Source organism: Mesoplodon densirostris, chromosome 14 (genome assembly GCF_025265405.1).
Source record: "Mesoplodon densirostris isolate mMesDen1 chromosome 14, mMesDen1 primary haplotype, whole genome shotgun sequence".
Classification (NCBI taxonomy): domain Eukaryota; kingdom Metazoa; phylum Chordata; class Mammalia; order Artiodactyla; family Ziphiidae; genus Mesoplodon; species Mesoplodon densirostris.
Genome location: NC_082674.1, coordinates 80,638,249 through 80,662,329, shown reverse-complemented (window position 1 = coordinate 80,662,329; position 24,081 = coordinate 80,638,249). Strand labels below are relative to the sequence as shown.

General features: G+C 43.5%; 1 protein-coding gene across 5 annotated transcripts in view; it reads left to right on the top strand.

The window, feature by feature from the left end:
- The window catches only part of USP39 (ubiquitin specific peptidase 39), a 28,566-nt gene extending 5,670 nt beyond the window's left edge, over positions 1-22,896 (top strand). For all 5 annotated transcript variants that reach the window (XM_060117460.1, XM_060117462.1, XM_060117463.1 and 2 more), the window contains 10 exons: positions 359-495; positions 1,726-1,878; positions 5,734-5,959; positions 7,799-7,876; positions 8,768-8,835; positions 9,562-9,750; positions 14,741-14,883; positions 19,638-19,773; positions 21,468-21,554; positions 22,394-22,896. In XM_060117460.1, the coding sequence (XP_059973443.1) occupies positions 359-495; positions 1,726-1,878; positions 5,734-5,959; positions 7,799-7,876; positions 8,768-8,835; positions 9,562-9,750; positions 14,741-14,883; positions 19,638-19,773; positions 21,468-21,554; positions 22,394-22,441 (1,265 nt within the window). In that variant the 3' untranslated portion in view covers positions 22,442-22,896. The remainder of the gene's footprint in view (positions 1-358; positions 496-1,725; positions 1,879-5,733; positions 5,960-7,798; positions 7,877-8,767; positions 8,836-9,561; positions 9,751-14,740; positions 14,884-19,637; positions 19,774-21,467; positions 21,555-22,393) is intronic.
- Positions 22,897-24,081: the final 1,185 nt, after the last annotated feature.

Below are 24,081 nucleotides of genomic sequence, written 5' to 3'. Positions count from 1 at the left end.
ATATACATGGATATTCCTAGTTTCTAATACATGAAACTAGCTCATATACATAAATACATGCATATATACACACACACAGACACACACACACGCACAAATACACCCACACATATTTTCTATGTTCATTAGTTCCCTCATGTCTTGTGCCATCTAGGGAATAAAGGTAACGCGCTATTCTTTCTTGCTAATTTTCGTGATGAGAGGAGTTCAAGTAGGAGATTCCTTTCGTGGATGGCGTAGTACTTGTTTTTTGCTGATACTAATGTGTTCTGGTACAAAATAATGAAAGGACAGTTACCCCTCATCTGTGTGCCGTGGAGCCTGCCCTCCTCTCATAGCCTCTCTCTCTTCCCTCCAGGCCGGGGTTTGAAGTCTCACGCCTACATTCACAGTGTCCAGTTTAGTCACCACGTCTTCCTCAACCTCCACACCCTCAAGTTTTACTGCCTGCCAGACAACTATGAGATCATCGATTCCTCGCTGGAGGATATCACGGTGCGTGTCCAAGAGGGTTGCTTTGGAACTAGTTATCCTGGGAGCCACCCCAGGGCTCCTGAGGATCTGCCCCACCCAAGGTCAGGGAAGAGTCTCAGTCCCTTGGGCTTCGAGGGGCTCCTTTCGCCTTGGGAGGAACCAGGGAAACAGAGCAAGGAGGTCACCATCCATAATTTTGGCCCGTGGTCTACAGCCTAGCTCTCGTTTCTGCTTTTAACGTTGAGGGTTAGGACTGAAGAAATACTGCTACTTTTCAATTAGGGTGAAAGCATTTTTGTGAAATGAATTATCCCTCCATATTCTGGAGTGGGGATGTGAATTGGGCCTGCTGTAGGACAGCGGACGCCAAGAGGTACGCCAGCTTCCGGCTACTTTGACATGTTGCTGCCCAAATGGCCAGCGTGTCCATCTGTGGGCTCTGGTGTGTGACCTGTGCCAAGAGTCACTGCACTTAAGTGGGGAGTACGGAAAGTCCTCTTGGGCTTTGATTACTGTTGGAACTGTTGATTAGTGCTTTCCTTTTCAGCAGTGGCTGCATGTTCAATAGAGTTGAATGCTCTATTTATTAAGGAAAGCTTGGTTTTCGGAGTATTTGAAACACTACTTACTCCACTTCCATAAGTTTTATAACAGTCTATTAAAGTTGAAGTTAAAGTGGTTAAGGACAGTATTTACAGATGGAGAAACTGAAAGGAATTCAAGCTTTCAAAGTGAGTGAGTGGCGACCTCTGACCAGTGTGTGACATGATGACCCTCATAGGTCTAGGACAGGGAAGGTTCTGATCCTGCCCCTCCAGCCACAGGGAGTCCTGAGATCTCAGTCCTGCACAGATAGGAGGTGACTCTCCTGTTCCTGCACCGGGCCCGTGTGCTGGCTCTGTGTGAGGTCCCACCTGGGACACAGACTCCTGCCTCCTGCAGACTTGAGTGTCCTGCAGCTTCTCCCTGTTGTTTGTCATGGGTTTGGCTGGACCTGCGGTCTGAGGACAGGCCTGGGATTCAGTGACTTTGGGTTAAACACAGAGATCACCTTCTAGATGAGCAACGTGGAGCCGGGCCCATTCCATGTTACCTCAGTCCTTAGACCTACTGTCGGGAGCCCTTTGGGTGGGTGATGAGACGTTCACGACCAAAGTATCTTTTCTTTTGGCAGAAATTGCTGTTGCGGATATATCTTGTGAACTCTGTAGACGGCCCTAAAACAGCCTAGGATTTTCTTTTGCTTTGCAGTATGTGTTGAAGCCCACTTTCACAAAGCAGCAGATCGCTAACTTGGACAAGCAAGCCAAGTTGTCCCGGGCATATGATGGCACCACTTACCTGCCTGGTATCGTGGGCCTGAATAACATAAAGGCCAACGACTATGCCAATGCCGTCCTTCAGGTAGGTTGGAGGTGGGAGCCATGAGGGAGGGGGTAACCCGGCAACACTGTGAAGCTTGGCTGAGAAACAGCTGCCTTCTGGTGGAGTGCAGTCAGGTGGTCCTCACACCCGGAGTCTTGCCAAGGACTCTTCTTGGGTGTTTGTTCTGCACCAAGCAGGACATTCCTGTCTGCTTGAGGGGCTGCCGCCAAATGGTGGGCCTGTTCCAGCCTCTGGAGCTTCCAGGGAATGGGGAGTGGAGCTGCGCGGGGCCTGCAGTACGAAGTAAGAGACACGTGAGCTAGATGATGCTTTTTCTTTTCATGGTGCAGATGTGCATTGTGTTGGCTCTGTGATGTCTCTGTCCTGCCCCTGTGCTGAAGTCCTGCAGTGGGAAAGGCAGAAAGCCAAAGTTGTCCTGTTTGCAATTGTTTTGCTTTTTAAAAAAATTACACAAGTAATATGCGCATATTGTAGAAAAAGTAGAAAATGTTGCTAAGCATGAGAAAATAATCATCCTACTTCACTCAAAAAAATTGGTTAAAAAAAACTATAAACAAGCACTTGTGTAGGGGGAAGATATAGAAAGTATAAAATAAAAGCTTCATTCCTTTCTTTCCCTAGTACTCTGTCCTGGGGTAGTTAGCAATATAGAGACCTCCAGAGCTTTATTCTAAACGCATGTACACAAATGCATTATATCCTGTCATGTGGCAATATTATGGTTTATTTTGTTATTTCCCAATTGATACATAAAATTTCACTTGTCTCACATTTTTATTTCTGTTACCAGTGTTTCAGTGAGTATTCTATATAGTCTTGCACTATTTGTGACACTGTTACATTTTGTTATATTTCTTTTCTAGACTTGAAAAATACTTGTATTTTTTTATCTATAAAGTAATGTAGTATGTATATGTATCTTTGTATGTATTTTAACCTAAAAGCATATTATGAAATCAATAAATACTCTTGTGCAGCATCCTTAATGTTTACATGTCAGTCCATTTTGTTGAATTTAACTTATTTAACCTTCTCTTCTTCTTGTATTAATGCACCTTGGGCCTAGATTCTAGGCTGTAGGGGGTTTGTAGCAATTTACAAACCCACCAGCAACACAAAAGGGTGTTTTTCTTTTTTTTTTTTTTAATTGAAGTATGGTTGATATACAGTGTTGTGTTAGTTTCTGGTATACAGCAAAATGATTCGGTTATGCATACATATATATATATTCTTTTTCATACTCTTCCATCATGGTTTATTACAGGATATTGAATATAGTTCCCTGTGCTATACAGTAGGACCTTATTTATCTTATTTATATGTAGTGGTTTGTATCTACTAATCCCAAACTCCTAATTTATCCCCTCCCCCCCCTTTTCCCTTTGGTAACCATAAGTTTTCTATGTCAGTGAGTCTGTTTCTGTTTCATGGATAAGTTCATTTGTGTCGTGTTTTAGATTCCACATGTAAGTGATATCATACAGTATTTGTCTTTCTCTTTCTGGCTTACTTAGTGTGATAATCTTTAGGTCCATCCATGTTTCTGTAAAAGGCATTATTTCATTCTTTTTGTGGCTGAGTAACATTCCAGTGTGTGTATGTGTGTGTGTGTGTGTGTGTGTGTGTGTGTGTGTATGTATCACATCTTCTTTATCCATTCATCTGTTGATGGACATTTAGCTTGTTTCCATGTCTTGGCTGTTGTAAATAGTGCTTCTATGAATATTGGGGTGCATGTGTTTTTTCGAATTATAGTTATCTCCAGATATATGCTTAGGAGTGGGATTGCTGGATCATACAGTAGCTCTATTTTTAGCTTTTCAAGGAACCGCCATACTGTCCTCCATAGTGACTGCACCCATTTACATTCCTACCGACGGTGTAGGAGGGTTCCCAAAAGGGTGTTCTTCATCTTGCATTGTCACTGTTACCATTGAAAAAAACTTTTCCCATTTTTTAAAAAATGTATTTTATTTATTGATTTTTGGCTGCACTGGGTCTTGATTGCTGTGTGCGGACTTTCTCTAATTGCGGCGAGCGGGGGCTACTCTTCGTTGTGGTGCATGGGCTTCTCACTGTGGTGGCTTCTCTTGTTGCAGAGCATGGGCCCTAGGCGTGCGGGCTGCAGTAGTTGTGCGCGGGTTTCAGCAGTTGTGGCACACGGGCTCAGTAGTTGTGGCTCGTGGGCTCTAGAGCGCAGGCTCAGTAGTTGTGGCGCATGGGCTTAGTTGCTCTGTGGCATGTGGGATCCTCCCGGACCAGGGCTCGAACCCATGTCCCCTGCATTGGCAGGCAGATTCTTAACCACTGCACCACCAGGGAAGCCCAACTTTTTCCATTTTGATAGGTATCTCCATTTTAATTTACTTTTTAAAAATTCACTTCTAAAGTTGATTCTTATATTTTTTCATGAGTTGTTGGGCCTTATGTGCTCATTTTTCTATTAGTGGTCAATTTTATTGAGGATTAAAAGTATGCTGGAGAGGATGTGGAGAAAAGGGAACACTCTTGCACTGTTGGTGGGAAAGTATATTGATACAGCCACTATGGAGAACAGTATGGAGGTTCCTTAAAAAACTACAAATAGAACTACCATACGACCCAGCAATCCCACTACTGGGCATATACCCTGAGAAAACCATAATGCAAAAAGAGTCATGTACCACAATGTTCATTGCAGCTCTATTTACAATAGCCAGGACATGGAAGCAACCTAAGTGTCCATCGACAGATGAATGGATGAAGATGTGGCACATATATACAATGGAATATTACTCAGCCATAAAAAGAAACGAAATTGAGATATTTGTAGTGAGGTGGATGGACCTAGAGTCTGTCATACAGAGTGAAGTAAGTCAGAAAGAGAAAAACAAACACCGTATGCTAACACATATATATGGAACCTAAGAAAAAAAAAAAAGGTCATGAGGAACCTAAGAAAAAAAAAAAAGGTCATGAAGAACCTAAGGGTAAGATGGGAATAAAGACACAGACCTACTTGAGAATGGACTTGAGGATATGGGGAGGGGGAAGGGTAAGCTGTGACAAAGTGAGAGAGTGGCATGGACATATTTACACTACCAAACATAAAATAGATAGCTAGTGGGAAGCAGCCGCATAGCACAGGGAGATCAGCTCGGTGGTTTGTGACCACCTAGAGGGTAGGATAGGGAGGATGGGAGGGAGGGAGAGGCAAGAGGGAAGAGATATGGGATCATATGTATATGTATAACTGATTTACTTGGTTATAAAGCAGAAACTAACATACCATTGTAAAGCAATTATACTCCAATAAAGATGTTAAAAAAATCATATGTTCAAATTTGAAAAAAAAAAGTATACATATATATATATTGGCCTCTTTTTTTGCATATGTTGCACATATTTCGTTCTAGTTCTTTTTTTTTTTTTTTTTTTTTTTCATTGCCGTATGCGGGCCTCTCACTGTTGTGGCCTCTCCCGTTGCGAAGCACAGGCTCCGGACGCGCAGGCTCAGCGGCCATGGCTCACGGGCCCAGCTGCTCCGCGGCATGTGGGATCTTCCTGGACCGGGGCACGAACCCGTATCCCCTGCATCGGCAGGCGGACTCTCAACCACTGCTCCACCAGGGAAGCCCGAATACCTTTATTTTAAAACTCCTTTGTTATACCAACGTTAGCAGAGTGTCTGCAGAACTGAACTTTCTATGAAACTCACTATAAAGGATGTTTCTCTAATGTGAACTCTGGGGGGGATTCTCTGGGAGTGCATTTGCTTCTGATTCTTTAAGGCATCACAGGCACAGATCTATTAGAAGAACTTTAGGTGGGCGAGCTTGGCTCCTAGGGGTCCTGAAGAAAGGCTGTGGATTAATTGGAGTGTTTGATTTCTAGGCTCTGTCTAACGTTCCTCCTCTCCGAAACTACTTCCTGGAAGAAGACAATTATAAGAACATCAAGCGTCCTCCTGGGGATATCATGTTCTTGTTGGTCCAGCGTTTTGGAGAGCTGATGAGAAAGCTCTGGAACCCTCGAAATTTCAAGGCACATGTCTCTCCCCATGAGATGCTTCAAGCTGTCGTCCTTTGCAGCAAGAAGACTTTTCAGATCACCAAGCAAGGTAAGGAAGGAGTAATTCATGTTTTCTGACTTCAGGGAAACACAGCTAGTTTCATGAGCACATTTACTTCCACTTTGCTGTGAACCTTACAGTAGCCGGAGCGAGTGTCCAGTGCATAGTGTGGTTAGGTTCTTCACTCTTCCTTCCTCAGCCTGCCCTGCCCAGAGTCCCAAGCGATTTCAGCTGGATAGAAAGTCTGTCTGCTTTGGTGAACTAAACTCTACGACTCAGGAAAACCAGGAGGCTGGGAAAGGCACCAACCCTTATTAAGCGCCTGCCACTTTTGGTTCTCATTTTGCCATGTTGCAGACTAGAATATTTTATTTGGACTATTTTTATCTCTCCAAACTCAATTAGTTATTGCCACATGAGTAGCTCTTAATCCCTGTATCTGATACGATATTCTCTAGCATCCAGGTCAGTTGATTCACCGTTCACTCATGGTGCTGGTAGGTTTTAATGCTACCAGGATAAGAAACACAGTTTTTTCTTCCAGGAGCTCCTGTTGTAGTGGGGAAAATAGTTATGTAGAAAGATGATTACAGGATGTTAAGTGCTGTGATAGAGGAAGCACAACATGCTATGAGAGAGAGCACAGAGTAAGGACGCCCGTCGAGCACATGGGAGGTGGGCTGGGGGTCAGAGTGAAGGAAGAGACACCTAAGTTTTAGGTAGCGGGGAGACAGGGTGGGGTTGGGCATTCCAGGTAGAGAGGACACCGGACAGGAGCATGGAGCTGCCTGGTGCAGAGAGAAGACTGCATGTGGCTGGACGCTTGGATCCAATAATGAGAGCCGAGGTGGACCAGGTGTTGAGTTTATGTGCCACTATAAGGAGGCTGGATTACATCCTGGTAACAGTGGGGAGTCCGTGAACGCTTTTAAGTAAAGATATGCCTTCACGTTTTTGTTTTGAAAACATTCTGGCTGAGGAGTGACTTAGAAGGGAAGTTCAGTAATGGCTTTTTTTTTTTTTTGTGGTACGCGGGCCTCTCACTGTTGTGGCCTCTCCCGTTGCGGAGCACAGGCTCCGGACGTGCAGGCTCAGCGGCCGTGGCTCACGGGCCCAGCCACTCTGCGGCATGTGGGATCTTCCCGGACCGGGGCATGAACCTGTGTCCCCTGCATCGGCAGGCGGACTCTCAACCACTGCGCCACCAGGGAAGCCCAGTAATGGCTTTTTAAATCTTTATTTTAATTAATTAATTAATTAATTAATTAATTATTTGGCCATGCCACATGGCTTGCGGGATCTCAGTTACCCGACCAGGGATTGAACCTGGGCCTCAGCAGTGAAAGCGTCAAGTCCTAACCACTAGACCAGCAGTCCCCAATCTTTTTGGCACCAGGGAACGGTTTCGTGGAAGACAGTTTTTCCCCGAGCGGGGGGGCGGGAGGGTGGTGGGGGAGGGTTCAGACTGTACTGGGAGCGATGGGGAGCGACAGATGAAGCTTCCCTCGCTCGCCCGCTGCTCACCTCCTGCCGTGCGGCCCGGTTCCGGACAGTGGTCCTCGGCCCAGGGGTTGGGGACCCCTACACTAGACTACCGGGGAACTCCCAGTGATGGCTCTTGATGGGTGATGAGACTCGGGTTTGGAATAGAGGTGATAATCGAAGATTTTGGTTGAACCAGAGACCAAGGGGGAGAGTAAAGATCAGAAGACCGAGAGTTTGTCCTTCAGGAGCGCCAGCGTGTAGTGGCCAGGTAGAGGAGGATGCCCAGGGGACAGGATGGCGTGGCCGGAGAGGAAGGAGAAACACAGAAATGCCAGCCTGCCCGTGGTTTGGACTATCGTACTGTCTCCCAGCCTTGACATACCATCTTTCTTTCTTTTCCAGGGGATGGAGTCGACTTTCTCTCCTGGTTTTTGAATGCTCTACACTCAGCTCTGGGGGGCACAAAGAAGAAAAAAAAGAGTAAGTCATGTTATTTTGTGAAAGGGAGCACTTTTTTGTTTTGTTGCTTCTTTTAAAAAACACTTTGCAGCTTCCCATCCTTTTCTTCTTACCTGTTTATCTTTTTGTGTTAGGGTAGTGTCTCTGTATATATGGGCTAAATCTTGTTCCTGAATGGTTTCCTCTCCAGTTTTCTTTATTAGAATATGGTTATATCTAATGGCATTTTAAATAAGTGGCAATGGGTATATAACTGTGCTCTAGAAGTCCTGACCCAGTTTCAAGCTGGGGGGCTGGGCAGCATGCTGTAGACATGCTAGTGGTACCAGAGTGAGGGCTTGGTGGGCCGATTGCCTGGCTTGTAATGAAACAAACTAAAAGCTCGTGCCTCGCCCTGAGCGTGTACTTGGCGAGATGAGGCTGGCCGCTCTGTTCATTCTCAGACCTTGAGTCCCTGTGTTTCTTAGCATCCAGGTGGGCTTAGCAGTAGCTAGACATTTTTCATGAATGCCAAAAATAACTCTTAGCTTAGAGGCCGCTGAACCAGGTGAATAATTTTGGAGACCAAATGCGGTTTTCTTCTTTCTGGGTTCTGATGGTGTTGGTTTCTTCGTGTGGGATTGTGGCCTCGTTCTTTTCCTGTCACACAGCCCTGTCACCTCTTCAGGTATCTTCAGCCTGTGCGCCCCATCTCTCTTGGGAAGAAGATAGACATAAAATAATTATTTACGCAAATACTTACAAAGGTATAATTTAGTGGTATATGTTACAAAGGTTCTTCTGTGCTTAGTGAGGGCTTTGGGTCTTATGCTGGAAGATGCTTGTTTATTTCAGAAATTTAGGAGTTAAGACTGTATTTTGGAAATGCTTTCCAAACTGACAGAATTTGCATTTTGATTTCTGTTTGCACAGCTATTGTGACTGATGTTTTCCAGGGGTCCATGAGGATCTTCACTAAAAAGCTTCCTCATCCTGATTTGGTGAGTGGCTTGAACCGAGTTTTGGACTGATTTATATCGCCTGAGGGGATTTAGGGTGGACAGATGCTTAGATAAGCTGGTACAGCCTTTTGCTCCAGGAAGAGGTTCTACAGTACACCTGCCAAGTGGCACTTCCCCTAGGTTCCTGTTGCATCAGCGTGCTTAAGTTTGGGAGGTAGTGGTTGGATAGAACAGTTGACCTTTGAACAACACAGGTTTGAACTGCACTGGTTCACTTGTACATGGATTTTTTTTAATACATAAAACGACTACGTTTACGTTTAGCAGTTGGTTGAATCCGAGGATGCGGAGTCTGTGGATATGGAGGGCCAACTATAGGACTTGAGCATCCGTGGATTTTGGTATCCAAGGCAGCTCCTGGAACCAACCATAGCTACCGAGGGATGACTGATTTCAGTGTTCTGGCCACTGGGGGGTGCTGGCGTGTTTTTTCCAGAAAGCTCAGATAAGCTTTCTAGATCATCTAAAAACTTTTAAAGGAGTCTGGTATTTAAATAAAATCTCTCTGAAGATGGAAGCACGGTTTTTGCATTAATCTAAACAGGTACAACTGCATGTGAAACTGCCCAGTCTCTTGGGCACCCCTCTTGGTTCACTTCAGTATTAAATGAGGTAAATGTAACAGAAACATCGTTTCTTTCTATCGGTGGTGTTCTCCACTCCGCTCACACTCCCCCCCTCCTTTTGCTTCTCCCTCATTGCTAGCCAGCAGAAGAAAAAGAGCAGCTGCTCCACAATGACGAGTACCAAGAGACGATGGTGGAGTCCACGTTCATGTACCTGACGCTGGACCTTCCTACTGCCCCCCTCTACAAGGACGAGAAGGAGCAGCTTATTATCCCCCAGGTGCCGCTCTTCAACATCTTGGCCAAGTTCAACGGCATCACTGAGAAGGTAGCCCATTAGCACACCTGCCCTGCTGATACCCGGTTCTCTCTCTTGACATTTTTCTTTTTATACTCGGAAATTGCCACGTGTATGTAATGCGTTTATTTTAAAGTATATTGTGTTTATTGAGCCTCCCAGACTTCCTGATGTTTCACCCCCAACTCTTAACTTGAGTTACAGTGCCTCTGGGTAGTATGGAGAAAGGAAGTGCGTATTTAGGATAGTAGGAACTCAAAAAAGTATGAAAAACTCCTGCCTTTTAAAAAACATGACATCAGTATTAAAGTGGAAAAAAAACAGAATTAAGATACAAATACAATGAAACAATTTATTCTTGTTCTACCATTGCTCTGCATCAAGTTAAAGGTTTCCTTTCATCTGCTGAGTTAACCGTCTTGGTTTAATTCCCTTCTTCATCCTAGACAAATTTAATCCTTTTTGATTCTTTTAAACTTTTTAACTTTGGTTCTTTTTTTTTAACTTGATGCCTCATTCCAAACCCTTTCTGCTCTCTTTTTTAGCTAAGGTTCGTTGGTTTTCAGATAGTAAATGCCCATTTCTCCCCCCCACCCCCATCCCCTTCTCTCGCTCTCTCTCACACACGCACACGCATAGAGATAGGTAACCTAAAATATCTAGCCTGTTTCTTAGGCTCATTTTATTTTGGGGAGGCAAAAGACCTTGGGGCTCATCTAGTTCAGTTTATTTTATTTGGTTTTGGTTTATATTGGTTTTAAATGACAGAGCTGGGGATTTTTTCATCTGACTTTTTCAGCTATGCCACATGGTCCTTATTATTACTGTTTGTTCAAATTTAAGTAATATTAAGATTCCCGTGGACCCTCAGTATTGATTTAAATTTATTGTTATTATAATATTACTTAAATTAGTATAAACATCAATGTTGGTATAAGCTTTTTATACCTACAGCTTTTAAGCACGTATTAAATTATAACAAACTTTTATACAAACAAAACTTTGAAACCAATAAAATTGGTTAATAGGGCTCCTGTAATGCGAGTTTAGCTAAAACCTTGCTGTGTGAATATGGTACTGATGTCCAGGGTGAAATCCTTCCCCTCAGTACTTTCTCATAAATTCCAGAGAAACCTTTTCAAGTTAGGCTGTGACATCATTTAGGTGTTAAATCTGTCTATCCGTCACGACTCTGAGATAATTAAAAATAGTGCTTCTTGATGTCAATTTGTTCATAGACACAGATGTGGGCAGTGAAATCGCTTGGCATTTACTTGATTAAAAATTTTTCTTTGCTTTTAGTACAGTATTTTATTTCAGTCACGCAGAGATGAGTTACTTCATATCACCAAAAAGACATTTTTTCCAATAGTGCTTATACCCTTAGATGATCAGAAATTTACTTAAGAGAAGGTGTGGCTGTGGCCTGTGTGCTAGAGCTGGAAAGTTTTTATTTCTCCAGCGCTGTGAGGTTACTCATCATGTGGCAAGGGAACTTAGTTTTTTAAAAAGTAGCAGTTCTATGGAGATACAATTCGCAGCACCATATAATTAAGCTATTTAAAGTTTACAGTTCAGTGGTTTTTTCCTACATTCACAGATCTTTGCAACCACCACCAGAGTCAGCTTTGGAACATTTTCATCATCGATGTTTTTTATCGCCCTTTAGTTGTCATTCCAACCCTCTTGTCTCCCCCAGCCCCAGACAACTGCTAATCTACTTTCTGCCTCTGTAGATTTGCCTCTTCTGGACATTTCATATAATATGTGGTCTTTTGTGATGTGCTTCTTTCACTTAGTATAAAGCGTTTTCAGGGTTCGTTCACGTGGTAGCATCTATCAGTACTTCATTCCCTTTTGCAGCCAGATAATATCCCATTGTATGAATACACCACGTTTTGTTTATTCATTCATCAGCTGATGGACATATGGAGTTGTTTTCACCTTTCTGCTGTTATGAATAACGCTACTATAAATACCAGTCTACAAGGTTTTGTGTGGACATGTTTTCACTTCTCTTGGGTGGGTATTGGGGAGTGGCATTGCTGAGTCATATGGTAACTCTTAAGGTTAGCCATTTGAAGAACTGCCAGACTGTCTTCCAAAGTGGCTGCACTATGTTATATTCCTACCCCCAGTGTATGAGTGTTCCAGTTTCTCTACATCTTCACCAATGTTTGTTATTGTTCATCTTCTAGATTATAGGCATCCTAGTACGTGTGAAGTGGTATCTCATTATGGTTTGGATTTGTCTTTCCCTGATGGCTAATGATGTTAACCATTTTTTCATGTGCTCATTGGACATTTGCATATCATCTTTGGAGAAATGTTTATTTAGATCCTTTGTGCATTTTAAAAATTAGGTTATTTATCTATTTATTATTATTGAGTTGTAAGAATTCTGTATATAATCTAGATACCAGTCCCTTATCAAATGTATGATTTGCAAATATTTTCTCCCATTCTGTGGCTTGCATTTTCACCCTCTTGATAGTATCATTTGAGGCATAAAAGTTTCAATTTTGTTGAAATACTGTCTAGTTTTTCTTTTATAGTGTGTCTTTTTGTTGTCATATGTAAGAATCCATTGTTAAATCCCAGGTCATGAAGATTTACTCTTGTGTTTTCATCTAAGACTTTTGTAGTTTTAGCTCTTACATTTCAGGCCTTTAATTCATTTTAAGGAAAGTTTAGTATATGGTATAAAGTACAAGGTCCAACTTTATTCTTTTGCATATGCCTGACCGTCTAGTTGTCCTAGTACTATTTGTTGAAAAGACTCTTCTTTTCGCATTGAATGGTCTTGGCACCCTTGTTGAAAAATCATTTGACCATAGACACATGGGTTTATTTCCGGACTCTCAATTTTATTCCATTGACGTATATGTTAAGACCACAGTCTTGGTTATTACGGCTTTGTAGTTAGTTTTGAAATCAGAAACTGTGAATCCTCTGACTTTGTTCTTTTTCAAGATAGTTCTGTCTGTTTTGGGTTCCTTGCAATTCTTGCACATTCAAATTTGAGGATCAGCTTGTGGATTTCTACAAAGAAGCTAGCTGGTATTCTGACAGGGATTGTGTTGAATCTGTAGATTAGTTTGGCAATTATTGCCATCTTAATGATAGAAGTCTTCTGATTCATAAACATGGGATGTTTTTCTATTTATTTATCTTTAATTTCTTTCAACAATGTTTTATAGTTTTCAGAGTATGTTTTGAACTTCTTTTAAGTTTATTCCTAAATATTTTATTCTTTTTGATGCCATTATAAATGGAGTTGTCTTCTTAAGTTTAGTTTTGGATTGTTAATTGCATGTGTGTAGAAATATAGTTGATTTTTGTATATTGATTTTGTAGCCTGCAACCTTGCCGGACTTTTAAAGTGGATTTCTTAGGATTTTCCACGTACAAGATCATGTTATCTGCAAACAGAGATAGTTTTATTTCTTCCTTTCCGATCTGGATGCTTCTTATTTACTTATTTACGTTTTATTGCCTGATTGCTCTGGCTGGAACCTCTAGTACAGTGTTGAATAGAAGTGGTAAATGCAGACATCCTTATGTCGTACCTGATCTTAAGGGAGCGCATCCAGGCTTTCACCAGTAAGTATGATGTTAGCTGTGGATTTTTCATAGATACCCTTTATCAGGTTGAGGAAGTTCTTTCTATCTGTAGTTTATTGAGTGTTTTTCTCATGATAAGGTGTTGGATTTTGTCAAATGCTTTTTTGTGTCTAATGAGATGATTGTATGGTTTTCGGTTATTCCTATTTATTGCCTTATTTATTTTATTAATATGAAATGATACATTACATTAATTGATTTTTGGATGTTACGCTACCTTTGTATTCCTGGATAAACCATACTTGGTCATGTATAGTTGGTGTATAATTCTTTGTTGTTGTTTATGTTGGAATTGGTTTGCTAGTATTTTGTTGAGGATTTTGGCGTCCATATTCGTAGAAATATTGATCTGTTGTCTTTTCTTGGGATGTGACACTCCAGAGAGTGATGGTCTCATTGGTATTTCCTCTCTGATTATGATTAGTCTTTCATTCCTATCTCTTAGTTTTTTGTTGTTTTTTTTTTTAATTTATTTATTTTTGGCTGCATTGGGTCTTCGTTGCTGTGCATGGGCTTTCCCTAGTTGTGGAGAGCGGGGGCCACTCTTTGTTGCGTTGCGCGGGCTTCTCATTGCGGTGGCTTCTCGTATTGCGGAGCACGGGCTCTAGAGCGCAGACTCAGTAGTTGTGGCGCACGGGCCTAGTTGCTCCGCGGCATGTGGGATCTTCCTGGACCAGGGCTCGAACCCGTGTCCCCTGCATTGGCAGGCGGACTCTCAACCACTGCGCCACCAGGGAAGCCCCTATCTCTTAGTTTTTACTGTACTGCATTGTGTTTGTGTTAAGGAAAAGTAAATATATGTTCACTAGCTTTTAAGCCTCTTGGGCTGAGGAGAATGTCCTGGGCCCCCACCACTCCATCCCCTCAAACGTGCTGAGTGAGGCCTCAGTAAGTGTTGCCCAACAGATTGCACTTGACCCACCAGTCTCGGGGCCTTTGAGGAGGAAGGAACGCGGGATGTCAGTTGACAGCTCTGCTGGAAAACCCTCAGTGATGAGGGGCTCCTCGCTGCCTCCTAAGTGCCTGTTCACGGTGCACGCGTCTAGTGGTCAGGAAGCTCTTCTTTATTTTGAATTAAGTGAGACTCTCATGGTTTTTAAATTCTGAGCTTTTAACAAATCCTCTTTTTCACTTGACATTTTTGTTTTCCTTATAGAAAGGAATATCCATACTGTGGTTGGAGTTCAACAGTATGATTGTGTGCTGGCTGAAATGCAGCCCACAGTTGAGGTATTTTAGCCGTAGCTAAACAGCTGTTCCTCAGCCTTGTAGGTGGTTTCTGGTATCAGGTGTCTTCTGAATTCTACATGTAAGGCAAAATTATATTAACCCAAAACAAGCCAAAACAAAACTCATGTCCCTGCTCTAATTTGATAATTTTCTTTTCTCTCTCTAGGAATATAAGACTTACAAGGAGAACTTTCTGAAGCGCTTCCAGCTCACCAAGCTGCCTCCATATTTAATCTTTTGTATTAAGAGATTCACTAAGAACAACTTCTTTGTGGAGAAGAATCCGACTATTGTCAACTTCCCTATTACGTGAGTGTTCCCCTGCTTCACGTCCTCTTAGGGGGCATGAGCTTGAGTTTCTTTTCATATCTTTGTGCCACTCTTAGTTTTGTACTGTCTTAGTTGGAGGTTGCAAGGCACCTACCTACACTACATAAGTTAAGAGTGTTTATTGGAAGGATAGAGATATTTCAGGGGCCTCAAAGGTGGATGTTTCCCTGCAGGCAGTTCCTCTTTTATCTTCTCTCCTGTTGCTTGCTGGGAATTGTAGTCTTTCAGTAAAGGGAAAAACGGTTGGTAAAAGTAGGGTAGGACAGGTAGGATTCTCCTGGCTTTGAAGATAATCCTGAGCAGTTAGTCTGTCCATCTGTTTTCTGGTCATTGCATCTTGTATGCTGTAGTTAAGGATGGACAGTGGGGATGACTCTAGATTTGTCTTGCTTTCTTGGGGCCCTACTATCTTATTTCTTCCCTAGAGGATAAAGTCTGAAACGTGTTCAGTTTCTCCCTTATTGATGAGGAAGTTATACATTTTGATGTATAGTCTTATTTTTAATTGACCATGCAGTTGTCTTTTTGCAAACATTTATGAGTGTTCTAATGGGAAATTTGGAGGAGTCGCAGAAGGCTCCTGCAAGACCCTTTTGGAGGTAGACAGTTGGTTTCCAGTTCTCAAGAGACATGGTTTTTCACACTCTGAAGATGATCTCTCTGAGAACACGGAGAAGCCTGGTGGCAGGGCTGGCAGGAAGAAATGTGGGTCTGTGTGTGGGCGTTTAGGTAAGGTAAGAGCGGCGCCCTAAGGTGGTTTCTTACTGAGAACGATTTGGATGGGTGGATGATAGGATTACCGTACTCAGGAGTGTGGTGTTTTTAAACCTTAGAAAGTAGCTGGGAGCTGTAAGGGGCAAATGTTCATCTTCTTCTCTTGTCTTTCTACCTCCATTGCCTCCATTTTCCAGATGCCCAGACTGCTCCAGGACTGCCAGTGTTCTCCTTTGAAAATAGTACTGGTTATTTTTTTTTTTTTAATAAATTTATTTCATTTATTTATTTATTTTTGGCTGCATTGGGTCTTCGTTGCTGCGCGCAGGCTTTCTCCAGTTGCAGCGAGCAGGGGCTACTCTTCTTTGCCGTCGCAGGCTTCTCATTGCGGTGGCTTCTCTTGTTGTGGAGCGTGGGCTCTAGGCGCGCACGCTTCATTAGTTGTGGCGCTTGGGCTTAGTTGCTCCGTGGCATGTGGAATCTTCCCGGACCAGGGATCGAATCTGTGTCCCCTGCATTGGCAGGTGGATTCTTAACCATTGCTCCACCAGCGCAGTCCCAGTACCGGTTCTTAATTCTGCATAGTGTTTAAGAGGGTAGCAACTCAAATTAAAGAAGTCAGAGTTCTGTGCCGTCCTAGCCATGTGGCCTTGGGCAGGTCACTTGCATATTCTCTCCTGGATTAAATGAGAAGCTTGGACTAGATGAGCCCTAGGGGTCCTTCCAGGTGTAACATTTTATTGTTTCTGGTTCCATCATCACCAGGACTCTGAGAACAGTGGGGGTTGAGGAGAGAAAACCTTTGTAGTTAGGATTACAGGAGAACTTCTTTTTCTCTTTTCACACACTTTTCATCCTGTTCTTCTCTAGTGTCGTGTTTGTGTGACAAGTAGAATGAAATCGGGGGGCATGAAGGCCATCTCTCTGCCAACTTGTGTAGGACCACAGAGGGGCTTTCCTTGAAAGTCTGTGTATCAGGGTTTTAGTTTAGAACTGGGCTTCTGTGAATTGCCACAGTCACCAGTTTGTTCCTGGAAGGAAGGAGCGCCCTTGACTCCAGGGCAGCTCCAGAGGAAGGACTATGTGTTGGTGGTAGTTCCTGCCCAGTCACCACAGAAATTTCCTTACTCCGGCAGTTTCTTTTATATTGGACCTGTAGTATGTTTATTTTACCGCCAGTTGCATTTGGATTTTTGGTAACTGTGACTTCAGTAGTTTGTCTTTCAGAAAGCTTTAGAGAAGTTGAGAAAAAGGTTACTTCTCAACCAGTCAGCCTTTTAGAGAACATCAAACTGGGTGACTGATTCTGGAAACCTGTACTTTAATTACTTTGTGCACTGTCATTACTTCTAGACTAATATGGTTCTAGGTTAGCCAAGGTCCCCGCTTCTTGAAGAGGACCCTTATCAGACCTAATTCTTCTCCTGTGTTTTCTTCATAACGCATCTTCTTTTTACCAGAGATTGATCAGACTTGCAGGGATTAGGGACCCTCTGCTCATTTGGAGATAGGTTTGCTGGAGCACAGGTTTCAAGTTTCACTTCCAGCTAGTTAGGTGGTCTCAAAATTAGACTGTTCTGATTGGTGGATGAGTACGGTTTGCTCCGTTGACTGTTTTCTAAAACAAAATGATTTAACATGTATTTATTCCCTTTTGTCACTTCAACAGTTTCGTTTCTGTCATGGAAACTTGAGTATAAATACTTCTGAAGATTTCTCTAGGACTCATTCAGAGAAGTCTGAACAGCTGTTGTTAAAGCTGAGAAGACCATACAAGAAGTCAGTTTTTGGCAGCCAGGAGGCATTTCTAGAGCTCACATGGGTTTCCTCGGACTCATATCTAAATTTTCTTTTACCAGTGACTGTTGAGGGAATTCCGTGGTGGTCCAGTGGTTAGGACTCAGCGCTTTCACTGCCGGGGCCCAGGTTTGACCCCTGGTGGGGGAGCCAGCACCCCGCAAGCTGCGTGGCCAAAACAAAACAAAACACCCGACAAAAAGCAACAACGACTCTTTGATCTATACGGGACACTGTCCGTCTGTAGGAATAAATGCTATCATGAACACATAGAAAGTTACATAATACAGTTAGAACAAAGTTGTTTATTAATACATGGTTTGCATTGAAAACTGTTTGTATTTTTGAAGAGATAATATATTCACAGTCTAAAATTCAAAAGGAGATACATATCTGGAAGTGACCACTGGATGTGACCGCTATTGGCATTTATTGTAAATCCTTCCAGAGATGACATTACTGTGTTTTGTGTTTTCAGTGGTAGCACATCAGACAGTCCTACAGAGATTAGAAATAGGATATACTCTCTCTTATTCTATATTGTATTTAAATTTTTATAAATATTTGTAGGCTACAGAAGGTTATATTTTTCCTGAAAATAGTGTAGTTAGCATTCTCTTAATATTCATGTTAACTGTCGATCTACTTCCCTATTTAGCTATTCGAAAGATCTTAGTAATTGTCATCGTAGTCTTCACAGTAAACATTTATTATAGCTCTTGACTTCGTAATAACTGGTGTACATGTATATACTTCAACTGACAGAATTCAACAAATAAAACACAAAAGCAGGTTTTATTCTAACTACATCAAGAATGCTTCTCTGTATTTTAAAAAATGAATGTTCAGGTATTAAAAATAAATTTTATATTTCTAAGTCCCAGTTGAAGGAACCTAGTCAGTAGTTTCTTTTGGCAACCGGAACTGAGAAATTTGGAAGCTGTGGGGTAGCCAGTGTGGGTTCCATAAAGGAAAGAAAGCTGGGTGGGAAAAGAGTAAAGCTGATGTCAAAGCAGAAAAGAGGGCAGGTAGCTCTCGGGTCTTGCTGCCTCTCCAGTGCTTGGTTTCAGCTGCATTTCCTAGTCTGAAACCCTTGAATAAATACCCGTTTTGTGCTTAAGCTACCGAGGGTGGATTTTTGTTACTTGAAACCTTTTGCTTATTTAACTAAAAGAAAAACCAATAAAGAAGCAAGGTTCCAGAAGATCAAAGAAAAAAATAAGTCGGATTGATCTGCCTGGTTTGCCATATTGAAATTGTTACAGTGATTATATCCAGTGACAACCCACATGATCATGTGATCAGACTTTCGTAGCCTAAGGCCAGAGACCAGGTGTCCCCTTGACACTGCCGCTGCAGCTGATTCCCAGATAAGGCAGAGGGTGGGGTGGTTACACCTGTTCTCCTCTCAGGGGAGAAGGTGGCACTCACTCTCAGAGAGGAGCCCTAGGTTATGTCACCTGCTCTGGGGTGGCAGAGCCCCGGTACCAGATCAGATCTGAGTGACTCCAGGCCCTGCACGTTTGACTGCTAGGCATGCTTTTGTTTTAGATTTTTTAAAAATTTTGTTATTTATTGATTGGTTTATTTATTTATTTTGGCTGCACCGAGTCTTAATTGCGGCACATGGGATCTTTGTTGCGGCATGCGGGCTCTTAGTTGCAGCATGCATGCAGGATCTAGCTCCCCAACCAGGGATCGAACCCAGGCCCCCTGCATTGGGAGTGTGGAGTCTTACCCACTGGACCGCCAGAGAAGTCCCTTAGCATGCTTTTATTTTTTACTTTTTATTTATTTTTTTAACATCTTTATTGGAGTCTAGTTGCTTTACAGTGGTGTGTTAGTTTCTGCCTTACAACAAAGTGAATGAGCTATACGCATACGTATATCCGCATATCTCCTCCCTCTTGCATCTCCCTCCCACCCTCCCTATCCCACCCTTCTAGGTGGTCACAAAGCACTGAGCTGATCTCCCTGTCCTGAGCATGCTTTTAAAGTGTGCTTTTCCCATAGAGCCAGTCTTTCCAGTTTGACTCCTTTTTATGGCAGATGATATGAATTTCCACAAACCTGGGCTCCCATGGCTCTTCAAGCCCACCTAGATCCAGGGTCCTGAAATAGGGTTCCAGAGCTTCATGGTGCATTTGGGTAAGACAGTTAACCTCTACAGGGCTAACCTAGTAGGCTTTGTCTGATCCTCACTTTATTGTCATCATCCTCAGAAATGTGGACCTGAGAGAGTACTTGTCTGACGAAGTACAGGCGGTGCACAAGAACACCACCTACGACCTCATCGCCAACATTGTACACGACGGCAAGCCCTCTGAGGGCTCCTACCGGATTCACGTGCTGCATCACGTGAGTGGGGCTGACTTCTCATGGTGGCAGTGGCAGGAGCAGGTGGTGTTCCTTTGGCATTTCAGAGGGCGCTCCTTTCAGTTTGCTCTTTCTTATCCTTGACTTTGGGACTCTGCAAGTAATGGAGCTGACAGTGGTCAGTTTAAGGCAACGGTTCTCAATTTTGCCTGCACGTGGCACTCCCCTGTGGGCAGAGTTTAGACTCCCGACACCTGGGCCACCCCAGGCCCGTTACACAAGAACAACATAATTTGTGCCTGTTGGTTTTCAACTGGGCAGAGGCCAGGAATGCTGCTAAATACCTTACAGTGCACAGGCTGCCTGCGCAGCAAAGAATTTTCTGGCGCAAAGTGTCAGTTAAGACTGCATTAGATTAACTGGAGGTGGGAACCAGGCATCATGATGTTTTAAAGTTCCCAGGAGATTTCCAGTGTGCAGCCAAGATTGAGAAGCACTGTCCTAGACTAGAGCCTTACCACCTAAAGTGGAACCCTTGGACCAGCAGCACTGACATCAGATAAGAACTTGTTACAAACCGCAGAATCTCAGACCCCTCCCACACTTCCTGAATCACAGTCTACATGTTAACAAGACCCTCTGATTGGTATGAAAGTTTACAAAGCACTGGTGTGTAGGTTCCCTTTCAGCTAAAAAAAATTTGTGAATTTGCTGAAAATGGCTGAAATGCGCTTAAGATATATTTGGTATCACACAGATTACTAGCACAGATTGTTCTGATTTGATTAGTCTTCTGGGGCCGTGGATTTAATAATAACTAGCTCTGTCTATCAAGCGCTTTCCTGTGTGCTAGACAGTATGCCACGTGCTCATGGATGTTCATCTCGTTTATATCCTTAAAACACACTTTCAAGACAGGTGTTAATACCGTCTTTTTACGAGTGAGGGACGTAGGCTCAGAGTTTGAATAATTTATCTGAAGTCAGTAGAATTGGGATTTGAACCTAGATATTTGGTTTTATCAGGAATAGGGACTTGATTATGTGATCCTGAGCTTTTGTTGTGTTTCCTGTTCTGAACTACTGGAATATCCAGAATATCTGGAGTGTATCTGTCTTTGGCATTTCTTAGAAGTTGGGATGGGTGAGGCTGGTGAGCTTCCAGAAGTGCTTCTGCCATAATCCAGAAACCTCTTTTCCCCCTTGTTTATGGAAGCATGAAGTAAGGTAGATTTTGCTGTATTTGCAGCACTGTTGTTTTAGGCCAAAGGAAACAGGTTAGTATGCTGGACAGTGTCCACCAAGGACACTTTTTCTTGACTAACTTGCTGTGTCCTCTGGGACGGGGGTGGGAGTGTCCACTTTTGGTTAACACTGCACCTCCTGGTCAGTGTGTCTGTTGCGTCACTTCTGAGCAGCAGGGAGACATCTTAGGTGAGGAGTAGGGGGTTTCCTCTTCTTTCTCTTTATTGTCCTTAAAAGGCATACAGTGTTTGAGACTCCATTGTCTTTCAAGGAGTCCTCAGCAGGAATTGAGTTTGCCAAGATGAACACCCCAAAAAGTCTTCAAATTGAATGATGCGCAGCAGAGGCCATGCACCCTTTTACGTACAGCTCTTGCTGGGTGATGGTCTAGTGACTATTCTGATTTTTCTAGCCTTCAGCTGTGATCCCTTCCCTCTTATACCCTTTCAGTTTCAGAGAACAGACTAACCCAGCCCTTGGTACTCTCTGCAGGGGACAGGCAAATGGTATGAATTACAAGATCTCCAGGTGACTGACATCCTTCCGCAGATGATCACACTGTCAGAGGCTTACATTCAGGTGGGTTGGCCGCAGACTCCACGAGCACGGAGGAGATGGAGTGTGGGTCCAGTGCGAGCAGTGAAGTGGGTGAAGGCACGGAATGGGATTGAGTTAGGTTGGGTGTCTTTTGACGTGCACCGGGGAGTGTGGTGGGACCAGATTGTATGGCCCTTAAAGCCCAGGAGTGATCTTCAGGGAAGAGAAGGGTGGAGAAGCATGGAAGAGTGACGAGTGAGCAAGGAGGTTCTGCTTACGGTGAGCCAGGTTAGTTTTGTGAGTGTGTGGTCTGGTTTCAAGGAGGAAGAGCCCAGAGCCATCTGAGCCGCCAGCTAGGAGTTGTCTCTGAAGCTTCCCCAGTCCCCCGGGCAAAGTCAGTGCTCTTCGTGACCCCACTGCACCGTCTCCTGTCTTCGTGGAGCACCAGCTGGACTAGTTTAACTGTCTTCTCCAGTGGCTTGGGAGGTCATGGAGTAGAGTGTCTCTGTCTTCTGTCTCTAACTGTCCTGGCACCTGCAGAGAAGGAGGACTGACGCTAAGAAGATGCTACGGCTTTGTAAAAAAGGAGGGAGACGCTGCTCGTTCCAGAGCTAACTCTTTCCTTGGTGACTTTTTCTCACGTTGCAGGTCTGCCTATGGGTCACTTTTTAGAAAAGGAGTTTGGAATGGGAAGAGAAGGATGGGTAGAAAAGTGACAGCTGAGTGAAGGAATTTTCTGAAACATTATGAGTTAGTTTCAGGGGACTTAGCAAATACGCAAGTGGGGTGATAGTTTGTCCATTGCCTAGCACAGATTTAGGTACTTGATAAATATTTGTGGATTGAATGCCAGCTCCTAAATATCTATTCATTTCTTACAGATTTGGAAGAGGCGAGATAATGATGAAACCAACCAGCAGGGGGCTTGAAGGAGGCATCTAGAGCTTTGCTCCCCGGGGCTTTGGCTGAAGATGGAAATGCGAATACTGAGCACAGGCTGATGGCCCAGCCCCTGAGCCGGCCCAGGTTTTATGTGTCCTGGTTCACACTAGAGCATCCCGGTCCTTCTGCCTGGGATGGCTCTGTGCTGTCACTCAGCTGGTCTTTGATCAATTTATTGTAGATGGATGCTCCTTTCTCCTTCCTGTCTATCTCCCTTCTAGAAGGCCAGGACTCTTTTACAGATGTATGTAATTTATTTCTGAATAGCTGGGAGTAGCTGAAGGACAAGATAGTTTTCTTCTAAGCATCAAAGCCTCAAGATTATAGGAATTAGAGCTTGAAACCAGTAACACCCTTCTTCCATCATAGGTAGATAGTTTTCCTGTAGTTCTCTTCATTTCTTTGTGTTTTGGGATGGATTAAATATTTTCCTGTTTTTAAACCAGCCTCTTGTTTCATATCCTTCCCTTAGGCTTCTGCCTAAGGGGAGGATTTAAAAAAAAAAAAATCCTCGCAGACTGTCTACCCTATAGTCTGTTATCTGGTGGACATCATGCTTGTCTCTTCCTGTCAGCCTGTGGGTGGTGTGTCAGTTTAGGATGCATTTATCTCTAAGTAACAAAATGTCTGACTGAAAGAGATAAATTATTATTGGGCTTAACTAGAAGTCTGGAGGTGGGTGGTTTCAACCTGCGGTGCAGGGCTGTGTGAGGAAAGAGGGAGGGAAGGAGGTAGGAAGAGCATCTGACTGCAGTGCAATTCTGAGAACCTCTCAGCCAGGCCGGTGGGAAGCCCGGAGCACGGAAGAATCGAGCAGAAGTGGCTTTCGGCAAGCTCATTGATTAGGCGCTGCCTGGAGGAAGGGTGGCCTTGGCCTGGGCGCTGTGGCAGACCTGAAGATGTGGGAGATCTGAAGATACAGCCGTTGGTGGCCGTCGGTCAGCTGAAGCAAGTTCTCTTAATGGGAGGTAGGAGCCATGCACCTCTGGCTGCCACCCTTTGCTTCTGGGACACAATACAGTCATCCCTCGGTATCCTCAGGGGATAGGTTCCAGGACCCCCGTGGACACCAAATTCTGAGGAGGCTCAAGTCGCTTATATAAAATGGCACAGCGTTTGCATGTCACCTACGCACATCCTCGCGTATACTTTAAATCATCTCTAGATTACTTACGATGCCTAATACAATGTAAATGCTATGTAAGTAGTTGCAAGGCATATGGCAAATTCAAGTTTTGCTTTTTGGAATTTTCTGGAATTTTTTTTCCGGAATATTTTCAATCTGAGGTTGGTTGAATCTGTGGCTACAAAACCTGCAGATGTGGAGGGCCGACTGTACTGTCCTTATATTCCTCTGCCTCTCTTACAGCTTCAGCATTCCTTTGCGGGCTCATCTTCCTCTCTCCAGCCATTAAGAGTTGGGATCCCTCAAGACTCAGTGCCAGGCACTCTCTTCTCACTGTTTACTTTTTCCCTAGGCCATTTCAACTATGCCTGTGGCTTTACGTACCAGTTTAAGGGAGGTGACTCCAGTCTTAATCCCAGACTCCTCTAAATTCTTGAACTTGAGAGCCAGCTGCCCACTCGATATGTTTTGGGTCCCTTAAAGTCAACTCAAGCTCAACAT